The 14,105-nt window shown below is 44.5% G+C and overlaps 1 protein-coding gene across 5 annotated transcripts in view; it reads left to right on the forward strand.

Moving 5' to 3' along the window:
* Positions 1–14,105, forward strand: part of DOCK7 (dedicator of cytokinesis 7) — a 172,089-nt gene that overhangs the window by 94,529 nt on the left and 63,455 nt on the right. For all 5 annotated transcript variants that reach the window (XM_054036949.1, XM_054036945.1, XM_054036946.1 and 2 more), the window contains exons 15-18: positions 9,192–9,309; positions 10,052–10,122; positions 13,205–13,343; positions 13,764–13,865. In XM_054036949.1, the coding sequence (XP_053892924.1) occupies positions 9,192–9,309; positions 10,052–10,122; positions 13,205–13,343; positions 13,764–13,865 (430 nt within the window). The remainder of the gene's footprint in view (positions 1–9,191; positions 9,310–10,051; positions 10,123–13,204; positions 13,344–13,763; positions 13,866–14,105) is intronic.

Consider the following 14,105-nt stretch of genomic DNA (forward strand, 5'->3'; position numbering starts at 1 on the left):
CTTGTGTCTGTGCCGAAATTTCTTTGGGCCCTTACAGTTTAACTTGTAATGTTTTGTGGAGTTTTATTTTAAATGATTGATCTGGATAGATCCCTTATTATAGGAATTAAAGATGGAAAATACCTATTGGCCCAGCCTGTTCCTCCCTTCCAGTGTTTAAAAAGAAAGATAAATATGCATGTTAAAGGTATACATATTTTCTGCATGGAAAAATCCATGACAGTCATATAGTCAAAAGACTAAAAGTCATTGAACCCTTAACTTGGTGATTGCAATTCAGATAAAGTTTTCAGTTAAGCATGGCACCACTTCATAACAGGGGAAGACAGCTAGTTGTCGTTGTCCCATACTGCTATTGTTCTGTAAGTTACAAAATAGTAGAACTGGTTGAAAAATTAAAAAACACATTGGCAAATGTTTGAAGTTGCTTTCGTTTTCAGAGTTTAAAACAAAGCCACTTTCCATTTTTCAAATATTTTTCATAATTTTTCCCCAGTAACTTTTCCAGTGTTTTCATTTTTCCCAAGGAGAAGAGAAGCTGCCCTGGAGTTTGTTCTCAGTAAGACTTAGGAGATGGTTCAAGAAGTAACTAGAATTGAGCCACAGTGTAGCACAGTATAAGTAAGTCCAGTGCTCTTGGCGGGAAGAAGTGGTGTAAACGATTAAAGTCAAAAATAAAAAAATGATGGGTGGGATTTTCCAAAGCACTCGTCATTGGCCCATTCTGTCCCCAACAAAATCAATGAGAGTTTTACCATTTATTTCAACAGCAGTGGACTTCTGAAAGTCCCACCCTCAAAATACCACAACAAAGCCACCGAAGAGATTCGCACAAGCCAGGTCCAGGGGGGAAAAAGCTAGCCTGATTAAATGATAAGTTTCAAGGGGTTATTCCGAGCCTGTAGGAGAAAATTGTCTCTGAGAGCTGAGACCTCACACTGCTAGGAAAAAAAGATGTATTTAACAAACATGGTTCTGAAGGGCATTCATGTCCTGCTACCTGGCTGACCCGCATTAAGTGAGCTTTTAAGGATTTTTATAGTATGAATAAAACAAAGAAAAATGTCTTTGGATTTTACAGAAAAGGGAAATTTTAACAACGGTGAGAAATTCCCTCCAAGATTTCAGGATCACCTCTTTATAAATGTATTAAAAATTAAGGATTTGAGAAAATGGCTGCAATCACATTACATAAATATTTAGAGAACTGCCTGGTGCTTTCATTTCCTGGGCTGAGAAAGATTTCGCTGTTTAACAGTTCATTTTATGAAGGTAAAAGTACATTTGAGCTCCTTTGCAAGTAATATAAGCTTTGCATACATTTTGCATAGCATTGCAGATGTCCTGCAATAAAAGCCCTAGACACCAGTCTTCGGATTTAGAGCCTTTGGCTGCAACTTTTATTGATTAAAAACCTGTGAATGAAACCACAAGGTATTGACTGTTACTTGGCAGCCGAAGTCCCTGTGGGGTCCTTTGTTAATCACCATAGACCGAGCATGTCTACTGCCACCTCAGCCCCATCCCAGTGGCAAATCCTCCCTCTGTTCTCTAGCCCTGTCCTCTGCACAAATATCTGGCCACACTAGTGTCCCACTCAGTCTTGTCTCTCTATTTTCCTCCTCTGAAACCATGCTAAGACTGTAGACTTCTGACCTTCAGGGACCCTGCCAACAAAGTTGTGCCAAATAATTAACCCTTAACAGCCCAGTAACTTGGCACAAAGCCCACATAGCTAGGCAATCTTTGCCAATCTTTGACTTCACGTTCTCTCAGCATGTTCAGAGGACGGTGATAACATCGTCGGCATTCCAGCCAGTCTATAAAGTGCCCAGCACGTTGTGCAAAACAAGTGATGAAATGAGCCTTTATGATGAAGTGACTCTAATGAAGGAGGGAAGACTTGTTTCATGGGGCTTGATGGCTTAGCAGAGAGGAAAAATAATGAGAACTTAACAGGAGAAAGGGGAAATGAAGATGAAACTGGGGTCTAGCACCTACTGTACAAGTTCTGTATAATGAAGTGATGCCAGGGCCATGTGAGTGAGCTGAGAACCAGGTCATGCTGATTCAGGATCATATTCTGATTGAATAGCTGGGTATTTTTTATCCTGTGATGAACTGTATTTAAGTCCCCGACAAAGCACACTTATGACACCGCTGGCTGTATCATCTAATCATCAGGGGCAAATTTTCAAAGGCACAAACAGGAGTTAGGCGCCTAATGCCCATGGACAATTAATGGAAATTCTACACCTTACTGCCTTTGAAAATGTACCCTCAATATACATGATGATTGTCCTAACAGCCTTTATTTAAATGAGAGATGATCAAAAGAAGTGGGGGGAGGAAGCAACTAATAGTCTTCCCTCCGTATTTTTGGTTGTGAATTTATCCAAAGCTGATGAGCCAGATCTTAGCTGCAGTGTGACAGCCACTCTAAAGTCATCTTGTGGATTCCCTCCCTGCTTAAGGATTCCTTGGGTGGAACAGAGCAGCTGTGATAGCTTCTACCCTACCACCTCCGAGCCCCTCAGAGAAGAATGGATGTTTGGATCTAGGTTTTTGGCTTGGGCCCATCTCTACTATTCTACATAACTCAGCCCTAACACTGCCTTTAATACAGGGATCTTGTAGCATGGCTTCCCAAATACATTAAATCCCTGTCTTAAGCACTAATAATACTTAATGAAAGTTTTGTAAGCAAAGTGCATTTTAAAGCAAATTTTAATTTCTATTTTTAAAAAGAACATCGCGGAGCAATTGTATTCATGCCCGAACGAGGACATTTAGTGGAGCCACAAAAAAAGCATGAGCCACCCTCTGAAAGCACAAGAGAACGTTGATTAGGCATGGTGAACAATGAGGATGAAATTCAAAAGCTTCATTCAGCATGAAGGACTTCATTTGAAGAGAGGAAATTTGCCGTGTGAGAAGTAGGCACATTCCACAGCCTGGAGGGGGAAAGTAATTTGAGTTCACCATGCCAGCCCCATATTGCATTCTGGTGCTGTAGCGTTGAGCTGCTTTGTACAGGAGCCGACTTTCAGTGGGACCCCCCTAAAAGCAGCTTTCTCTTCTCAGAATCCTGCAGAAGATCTCAAACCCAGTATTATTCCCACTATACATGCACAGAATTCTTACTGAAATTACTGGGAGCTCTGGACACATAAAGAGAGCAAGATATTTGTGATGACAATCTAAGAGGAGCCTTTTTGTTTTCAGTCTGTCACTTATGCTCTGAGGCTGCTGCTTATTACACTGATGAATTATCTCACTGTTCCTTTGTGCTCCCCACGTCTGTTTCTTGTGTCCACCCGTTGTCTCTCATCTTAGAGCCTAAACAGAATAGTTGTAAGGGTGGATGAAGGACTGGAAGGGGAAAGTAAGGGTATGTCTACACTACGGGATTAATCCGAATTTAGATAATTCGGATTTGAGAAACAGGTTGTATAAAGTCGAAATGAGTGCGGCCACACTAGCACAGTAATTCGGTGGTGTGCGTCCAAGTACCGGGGCTAGCGTCGATTTCTGCACCGTTGCACTGTGGGTAGCAATTCCATAGCTATCCCATAGTTCCCGCAGTCTCCTGCGCCCATTGGGATTGTGGGTTAAGATCCCAGTGCCTGATGGGACAAAAAACATCGTCGCAGGTGGTTCTGGGTACAGCCTCACTCCCTCCCTCCCTCCCTCCCTGCATGAAAGCAACGGACGGCAGACAACCATTTTCGCGCCTTTTTTCCTGGGTGGGTGAACACTGCAGACTCCATACCACGGCAAGCATGGAGCCCGCTGAGGTCAAGACAGCACTCATGAATATTGCAAACACCTCGCGCGTTCTTGTGGAGTTTATGCTCAGCCAGGACCAGAAAAACGAGGCGAGGAGGCAGCGGCGGCGGCAGCGCAGCGACAAGCATGATGAGGACATGGACACGGACACGGACACAGAATTCAGTGAAACCACAGGCCCCGGTGCTTTGGAGATCATGTTGTTAATGGGGCAGATTCTATCCATGGAACGCCGATTCTGGGCAAGGGAAACAAGCACAGACTGGTGGGACCGCATAGTGTTGCAGGTCTGGGACGATTCCCAGTGGCTGCGGAACTTTCGCATGCATAAGGGCACTTTCATGGAACTTTGTGACTTGCTTTCCCCTGCCCTGAAATGCCAGAATACCAAGATGAGAGCAGCCCTCACAGTTGAGAAGCGCGTGGCGATAGCCCTGTGGAAGCTTGCAACGCCAGACAGCTACCGGTCAGTCGGGAATCAATTTGGAGTGGGCAAATCTACGGTGGGGGCTGCTGTGATGCAAGTAGCCAAAGCAATCACTCAGGTGCTGCTACGAAAGTTAGTGACTCTGGGAAATGTGCAGGCTATAGTGGATGGTTTTGCTGCAATGGGATTCCCTAACTGTGGTGGGGCAATAGACGGAACCCATATCCCTATCTTGGCACCGGAGCACCAAGCCACCGAGTACATAAACCGCAAGGGGTACTTTTCAATGGTGCTGCAAGCACTTGTGGATCACAAGGGACGTTTCACCAACATCAACGCGGGCTGGGCGGGAAGGGTTCATGACGCTCGCGTCTTCAGGAACACTACTCTGTTTAAAGGGCTGCAGCAAGGGACTTACTTTCCGGACCAGAAAATAACCGTTGGGGATGTTGAAATGCCCATAGTTATTCTTGGGGACCCAGCCTACCCCTTAATGCCATGGCTTATGAAGCCATACACAGGCAGCCTGGACAGGAGTCAGGAGCTGTTTAACTACAGGCTAAGCAAGTGCAGAATGGTGGTAGAATGTGCATTTGGCCGTTTAAAAGGTCGCTGGCGTTCATTATTGACTCGCTCTGACCTCAGCCAAAGAAATCTCCCCATTGTTATTTCTGCTTGCTGTGTGCTCCACAATCTCTGTGAAAGTAAGGGGGAGACCTTTATGGCGGGGTGGGAGGCTGAGGCAAATCGCCTGGCTGCTGATTACGCGCAGCCAGACACCAGGGCGATTAGAAGATCACACCATGAAGCGCTGTGCATCAGAGAAGCTTTGAAAACCAGTTTCATGGCTGGCCAGGCTACCGTGTGAAATATCTGTTTGTTTCTCCTTCATGAAAACCCTCCCCCTTTACTGACTGATTTTCTGTAAGGAACCCACCCTGCCCCTTCCCCCAGCTTTCTTTCAAACCAAATAAAGTCACTATCATTTAAAAATCATTTATTCTTTATTAATAGATTAGAAAAAGAGGGAGGGAACCCGGGTGGTATTTGGGAGGAGGATTGCTGGGAAGGAAAAAGCCACAAAGAAAAGGTTAAAAAAATGACAGCCTTTTGCTTGGGCTGTCTACTGGGGTGGAATGGGAAGGTGTACGGAGCCTCCCCCCCCGCGTTCTTACACGTCTGGGTGAGGAGGATACGGAACATGGGGAGGGGGGAGGGTGGAACAGGGGCTGAAGCGGCAGTCTGTTTTCCAGCAGCCGTTCCTGAACCTCCACCAGACGCCGGAGCAGCCCCAGCGTTGCATCCTTCATCCTCTGGTCTTCCTGCCGCCATCTCTCATCTCGATCGTCTCTCCTCTCCTCACGTTGGTCCCTCCTCTCCTCACGTTGGTCCCTCCTCTCCTCACGTTCACTGACTTCTTTCCTATACTTTGAAACTGTTTCCTTCCACTCATTCAGATGAGCTCTGTCACTCCTGCTGGATTGCATAATTTCAGAAAACATGTCCTCCCGCGTCTTCTTCTTACGACGCCTTATCTGTGATAACCTTCGGGATGGAGGAGGGAGGCTTGAGGAATTTGCAGCTGCTGTAGGGAGGGGAAAAAAGAGAGAATTGTTTTAAAAGCTACATTTTGCAGAACAATGCTTATACTCTTTCACGGTGACCAACACTGTTCACATTACATAGCACATGTGATTTCTGTGCAAGGTCGCATTTTGCCTCTTAATGCTGAGTGCTTGTGGCTTTGCTGCTAGAGATCACAGGTCTGGGCAACAGAATTCGGCTTGCATGCGGCCATGGTAAGCCATTGTTTTACAGCTTCTGCACCCTCCTTTCCCACATACCAAGCATAGCCTGTAGAGTGCTGCAGAAGCCTGGCCAATCTCAGCCAGTTGGGGGGGGGGGCAGTGTGGGGGGGCTTGTCTGGGCCCCTTCAGGCAAGTAGAGTGCTGCGGTTTTTCTGTTAACATTCAGCAGCACCAGAAAACAAACTAACCCCCCCCCCGCCATGAATTCTCTGGGATGATCACGGTACCCCTCCCCCCACCGCATGGCTGGTATCAGGGAAGATCCCTGCAGGCACCAAACTACCCCCCCCCCCCCGCCGCCGACCCCCCCCCTCGCCATGAATTCTCTGGGATGATCACGGTACCCTCCCCCCACCGCGTGGCTGGTAACAGGGAAGAACCCTGCTAGCCAAACGCGGAAAACTTCAGGGCCAATTTCCCATCTGCGCTTGGCTAACTGCAGGGAAGGATTTATTTTCCGCCACAGGCAAACAGCCCAGTAGGAACGGCCACCTCTGTCCCCTTAATTAAGTTCCCGTATTTCAACCAGGTTACCAGGAGTGATATCACTCTCCTGAGGATTACACAACAAGATAAAGAACGGATGTTGCTTGAATGCCAGCAAACACCGGGACCATACGCTGCTAGGCTTTGTCAGGCAATGATACCAGATTACTTGCTGCAAGCATGGCGTGGTCAAGTGTCCTACCATGGAGGAGGGAATAAGGATGCACTGCCCAGAAACCTTCTGGCAAGGCTTTCGGAGTACCTCCAGGAGAGCTTCATGGAGATGTCCCTGGAGGATTTCCGCTCCATCCCCAGACACGTTAACAGACTTTTCCAGTAGCTACAGACTTTTCCAGTAGCTGAACTGACCGCGAATGCAAAGTCAGGCAAAGTAATCATTAAAAACCGTTTGCTTTTAAAACAAGTTTTATATTTTAAAAGGTAAACTCACCTGAGGTCCCTTCCATGGGGTCAGAGTCTTGGGTACTGGCTTGGGAGGCTTGGGAGGGTACTTCAGTCAGGGTGAGAAAAAGATCCTGGCTGTTGGGGAGAATGGAGTGCTGTGTGCTCTCTGCAAGCTCATCCTCCTCCTCCTCCTCCTCTACCCCATCGGCAGAATCCTCAGGCGTCGAGACTATCCCCGACCCAGAATCCACGAACAAAGGTGGGGTAGTGGTGGCAGCCCCCCCTAGAATTGCATGCAGCTCGGCGTAGTAGCGGCATGTCCGCGGCTCTGACCCGGAGCGACCGTTTGCCTCCTTTGTTTTTTGATAGGCTTGTCTGAGCTCCTTGACCTTCACGCGGCACTGCTCAGAGTCCCTATTGTGGCCTCTCTCCATCATGCCCTTGGAAATTTTTTCAAAAGTTTTTGCATTTCGTCTTTTAGAACGAAGTTCTGCAAGCACTGAATCCTCTCCCCATACAGCGATCAGATCCAGTACCTCCCTCACGGTCCATGCTGGTGCTCTTTTTCGATTATCAGCCTGCATGGTTACCTGTGCTGATGAGGTATCTGTGGTCACCTGTGCTCTCCATGCTGGGCAAACAGGAAATGAAGTTCAAATGTTCGCGGGGCTTTTCCTGTCTACCTGGCCAGTGCATCCGAGTTCGGATTGCTGTCCAGAGCGGTCACAATGATGCACTGTGGGATAGCTCCCGGAGGCCAATACCATCGAATTGCGGCCACACTAACCCTAATTCGAATTGCTAAAATCGATTTTGGCGCTACTCCGCTCGTTGGGGTGGAGTACAGAAATCGATTTAAAGGGCCCTTTACATCGAATTAAATGGCGTCGTTGTGTGGATGGTTACAGGGTTAATTCGAATTAAAGCTGATAAATCCGAATTAAAGTCGTAGTGTAGACCAGGCCTTAGTAACATAGATTGGGAGCTCTTTGGGGCAAAAACCATCTTTTTGTTACCTGTGCATTAGAAGGTTTTGAGCTAGTCCCACGTCACAGAGGACTTGTTCATGTAGACAAGCCCTAATTGTCTCTTGGCAATGTACAAGGGGTGTAAATTATAAATGGGTGTAAATTATATACATCTCCAATGTAAGGACTCTGTGCTGTGAGAGTGGTGTAAAGGGCCATAGTGTGACTGAGAATAGTGACTTTAAAGTGCTTGGTCTCCTCTGATCTGTGCTTTCCAGGGACCAGTGGGCCAGTGTGGTCTTGCTTGTGAAGGGGGTGGATATTCCAGCTTCCTCTGGATCCCTGGGCTGGGGCAAACCATTCCCCTGCAATAGAAGTGTGAATAGGCAACGCTGAGTGTTTGAAACTCCTGGGACTTGATTCTTCTTTGCCCTACACCTTGTGTAGTCATTTATACCTGTGCAAAGGGAGTGCAAAAACTACCACCAAATCAGAATAGTAATGCGCTACATCTGTCTTACACGTGCTTTGCACTGGTGTAGATGACTGCACAAGGAGCAAGACGATGAGGAATCAATCACCTGGAGGTTCCTCTCTCCCCTGCAGGAGGAATTGCTACATAAGAGAGAATGGAGCTTGTGGTTCACAATACTGTTGGTGATGCATGAGTCAGAATAAAATCCAGCTCACTTGTATGGGTTTTGCAGTTCTAAGAGGAGGAAAAAATAGTAAAACCTTATTTCAGTCACCAGAGTGAGCAGGTACAACTGATAGAAGGTGCAGATCCGCTGAGTAAGTAGGTGCCATTTTTATATAGTCACTTTTCAGAGGAGAACTGCACTTTGACACCATCCTGATGTCTTCTCCTTCATCCCCTCACAAGGGTCAGCAAGGCAGGTGCTTCATGGGAGACGGGTGGGTGGGTGTGTTGGGACAATTTAAAACTTTGCACATGCTTCCTTATTGATGCTCTCGCTTTCCAATGGAATTGTTGACGTAGTAAACTCATTGAAAAGAACTCTTTTTAAAATGGCAAGAAAGCTTTAGAATGGCAATGGCATAGAATTACTGTGTCGGAGCCTGTCACTTAGCTGGGAGAATTGAGGTTTGATGTTTGGAGCATGAGTTATAACCAAATCACCGTTGAGGGTGGAGTGTGTGTTGGGGGGGTAATAAGGAAAAAATGCCAAGACCTTCATATGTTCCATTGAATTTCTACTTGTTTTTGTAGATTATAGTGTCAATAGTTGTGTGTGCTACCCAGAGTTTTCATGTTGAGGTAAATACTAATGCTTCTGTTTTTTGCAGAAATCTTCTGTATGTCTACCCTCAGAGCCTTAACTTTGCCAACCGGCAGGGCTCTGCCAGGAATATCACTGTGAAAGTCCAGTTTATGTACGGAGAGGATCCAAGCAATGCCATGCCAGTAAGGAATATGCTTTGCTTTCAGTTCCTGTAACTGCTGGGTGCTGCCAATGTAAAGTGTTACCATCTGCACTGCAGCCAGAACGGTGGTGCAGTAACTAACAATGCTCTGAAAAGATCTTTCAGGATGACTGTTTCTGTTGGAATTAAAATAAGAGCATTTCAGAACACAGCACACATTTAAATGCAGTTTGTCAAGCAGCTGAGTTGCAACTGATGTTCCAGAGCCAGACTCAGGAAGTCTGTAGTGGCCGCCCGTTAGGCTGGTAATGTAATATTTTTGCTTCAGTGGCAAAAAAAATTTAATCTTACGTTCTACTCTTATTCAGGCCCGGATTCTCAGCCAACAGAGCTCGCTGAATTATACCTGCTGAGAATCTGTCTGTGGGTTCCTTCTCCCTTTCCCACGTTCACACTCCCATTCTTTTGTTCTCTCTGTTCCCCTTGCTTCCTTCCTCCTGGTGTTGCCCAGCTGAGAATGAGGGCTAGCTTTACCACACGGCCTCATCGGCCAAGTCTTCGGCTGGCCCCACTCCACCCAATTTTTGTAACTGGGTTTATGAAATAATTTTTCAAATGATCGAAAGATGTTGTATTGCAATGAAGAGCCAAATCCTCAGCTGGTGTAAATCACTACTGCTCCATTGACTTCAGTTTACAGCAGCTGAGGATCTGGCCCTAAGCCTCAAACAATGTAGAACTCTGGCGCAAATTCTAATGCTTCTTCTGTTGTGTTTCTGCAGGTTATCTTTGGTAAATCTAGCTGTCCTGAATTTTCAAAAGAAGCATACACAGCGGTAGTATATCATAACAGGTAAAATACAAAAGCTGCTTTTAAAAAACAATTGGGCTTAATTCACCACAATGCTACTCCACTCAAGTCAGAGGAGTTTTACTGGTGTGAATGTGGAGCAATGCAATGTGAATCTGACTCATTGTTTATTTAACACTGACAATACACTCAGTGCTTATCATATTTAAAAAGTAAAGACAGCACCTAATACTCCAGTTGTACTTTTATAGAGACTGAGGGCCAGAGTCTGCTCTCCTAGGGGGTATAAATCAGGAGTATTCTGGGTAAAACCTGATGTGAGAGGTGAATTGAATCCTAAAAGGTTCCTTCTTGCAAGACACTGAGCACACCAGCCTGATCCAGTGAAACACTTGAGCACAAGCGTAAAGTTAGGCATATCAGTCAATGGGGACTATTTATGTGCTAAAGTTAAGCACATGCTCAGAGTACTTGGTAGCTTGCAGTTTTTGAGCCCAATGTTCTGACTCAGACACACTTACTCAAACTAATCGTCCTTACTCATGAAAATAGTCCCAGTAGAGCCAGTGGCACTACCTGAGGCAAGGAGTACTCACCTGAGTAAGGATTGCACAAGTTGGCCCCAGTTTTGCATTTGTTCACAACCTCTTGCATTTACAGAAATGCACTGAAGGACAAGGCTCTTACTTCAGTGGGACTGGGGTTGGACTCTGATTGCAATGTATAAAGTTAGTGAAAATTGTATTCCGTATGGCTCTAACTTAAAATAAGCAGACAATTGGTAGTTTGATACAAAAATCAAGCATGAAATCCTGGCCTCATTGAAGTCAGTGGATGCTTTACAAGGATTTCATGCCAGATCTATGTGCTTGCTTTTTGCTGAAAATACAATGAACGTCTCATTTGAAAATTGACCTAATCTATAATTATTAGCATTCACTCAAAAACAATTAAATAACAGATCAATCTGTGGAACTCCTTGCCTGAGGAGGTTGTGAAGGCTAGGACTATAACAGGGTTTAAAAGAGAACTAGATAAATTCATGGAGGTTAGGTCCATTAATGGCTATTAGCCAGGATGGGTAAGGAATGGTGTCCCTAGCCTCTGTTTGTCAGAGGGTGGAGATGGATGGCAGGAGAAGTCTATGTAGTACTCCAGTTGTCCTTTATATTTCTAGAAAGGAAATTCATTTATTCATTTCCTTTTTAGAATAAAGCATACTTTTAATTATTTATATTAGTAGACAGGAAAAATGCTTTGTTGAACGCAAAGATATTTATGAAAATGAGCAAAAACGCTGATAAATTATAGATCTGCTTCCAGCTTGAGCTGGCATGAGGTCCAGGAATGTATCATTTAAATTCTGGACCATTCCTGAAATAGTGCTGTTGGTCCAAAGGACCTGTGAACATTTTAATGTTTAATATTAGTCAATCAAAAATTGGGAATATTTTTATGAAGATTTTCCAACAGGCACTATTTAATATCTCTCATACAACAGGGGCTAACAATATATGCTATATATACTTGTTACAGCCTAGAGTTATGGCCTTCCAGAAATGTGTAGACTTCATTTCCATTTCTTATGGTTCACAAGACCTAGGACATGTTAAAAATCACATCATTCTGATTACCCTTGTACCTCTTCCCCATTTCAATTCTGACCTTCTTTCCAAAGCCTCAGTCTCTAGAATGCTTAGAGCTATAACAAATGCTGTTAAAACCTAAGATTTTCAAAGGAGCCTATGGTGCCCAAATTCCAGTGAAATTCACTAGGACAATGGTTTTTAACCTTTTTTCATTTGTGGACTCCTAAAAATTTTCAAGTGGTGGTGCTGACCCCTTTGGAAATTTTAGACATAGTCTGCAGACCCCCAGAGGTCTGCGGATCCCAGGTTGAAAACAACGGCATGAGGAGGTGAGCACCTCACTGTCTTAGGGTCTGGATTCACTGCAGGATTAACTCTGGTGATTGGCACCCAGGTTAGTCTATTCCCAAGTGTAAGCAGCCACACTGCAAAGCCAGACTCAAATTATTATGTTCTCACTGGTGCTGCACTCCCCCATGTGCGTTGCTAAGATTTCTGAGGGCACATCCTATGGTTCTTTGTAGTGCCATAAACTGAGCTGTTCTATGTGAATTGTGGGGAACTCGTCTGTCCTCTGGGCACATGGGGGAATTGTGGGAAGGCACTGATAGACTATCAGCACTCGAGTTATTTAGCCTGCATCTGCACTGAAGCATGAGTGGGTTACTAACCTGAGTGAAATCAGCACTCAGGCTTTAACCTGTCGCTCCAGCCTGGCCAACTAGCCCAAGCTTAAAGCACCATCCAGATCAGGTGAGGGGGCTCTGTGTGTAAATTGGAGTGAGGTTAGCAGCAATACCTGAGTAAGATCCCAAGTTAACTCTGCAGGAAAGACATCCCCTTAAAAATCCCAGCCAGAATCAGAAACCTGGAAAACTCAGCTTTCAAATGGCATAAAACATTAAGCTCCATCCAGCAAATCCCTTAAGCACAGAGTGAACTTTAATGGTGTGAGTAGCACAAGGCTCATGTGCTTCAAGTGAAGCACCCATTTCCGTGCTTTGTGAACTGTCCTTAATTGGCTCACTAGACTCTAGAGCGCCTCTTGAACTTGGAAACAGGAACTGCAGATGACAACCGCAGCAGCATGGGAATCTAGCATTCACTCAGACTTTGATGGGAGGAGAAATGCAGCGTGATAAAATATTAAATTAAAAAATGAAGTCTGGAAGCTAATCAGATTTGATGAACTGTTCAATGAAATAGCAAAAATACTTTTTCTAATTGTTCAAAAAGATGACACCCATGTTTAAGGCCCAATGTATTCTGACAACTTTTGGCAGACCAGTACAAATATTGTCTGAGCTAATATATTTTTCCAAACACTGATCAGAAAGTAAAACTTGTAATCCTCTGAGGTACTCCATTTATTTCCTTCTTTGCACAAAGGGTTCAATCTAAGCCAGTCTAAAAAGGATTTTGGAAAAAATAAAGGCGAAGCAACCAGGCCAAGCGTGGTTTATCTGAATGCCAGTAATAATCCTAATTACAGAATTTGAATTGGTAACTGACTTGATGATTTTGTTTCTAAACAGATCGCCTGATTTTCATGAAGAAATCAAAATTAAACTCCCTGCCACTTTAACTGATCATCACCACCTGCTTTTTACTTTCTATCATGTCAGTTGCCAACAAAAACAAAACACTCCTCTTGAGACGCCGGTTGGATACACTGTAAGCATCTTTCTTTCTTTCAACAAAATCAAATTTTGATCCAAAGCAGGATATATTATTAATGTATTTGTTTTTATTTTACTCAGCATTGTCACATCATAGAATATCAGGGTTGGAAGGGACCTCAAGAGGTCATCTAGGCCAACCCTCTGCTTAAAGCAGGACCAACTAAATCCCCAAATGGTCCCCTCAACGATTGAACTTACAACTCTGGGTTTAGCAGGCCAATGCTCAAACCACTGAGCTATCCCTCCCCCCGTTATGTAGATGACATAATTTGAATAGTGCTTCAACTTGTAAAAGTCTAGCATGGCCACTAATCACACATTAGCCATGTTTCCATCCAGAAAATGTTTGCTGTGAAATTCAGCCCTGTAGGACTCAATATATTGTGTTGTTTTTTCCCCTCCTCTCTTAAAGTGGATACCAATGCTTCAAAATGGACGTTTGAAGACTGGTCAGTTCTGCCTACCTGTTTCATTGGAAAAACCACCACAGGCTTATTCTGTGCTTTCTCCAGAGGTCAGTTATTGCTCATGCTGAAATCCCTCAGAAGAAGATATAAGGAAAAAGCTATAGAAAAATTTGAAATTCTTAGGCTATTTCTTGAAAACTGTTAACTCTAAAAAGTGCTGTGTGTATCATCTGACAGTAAAATTGAGTTAGTATTTTAATTAGAAGAACCTTATCTCTACAAAGGAGGTGCTTTCTCTTTTCCTACAGGTAATGCCTGAGGTGTCTTATATGAGTTAATGATTTTAT

The sequence above is a fragment of the Malaclemys terrapin genome, chromosome 8 (assembly GCF_027887155.1).
Source record: "Malaclemys terrapin pileata isolate rMalTer1 chromosome 8, rMalTer1.hap1, whole genome shotgun sequence".
NCBI lineage: Eukaryota > Metazoa > Chordata > Testudines > Emydidae > Malaclemys > Malaclemys terrapin.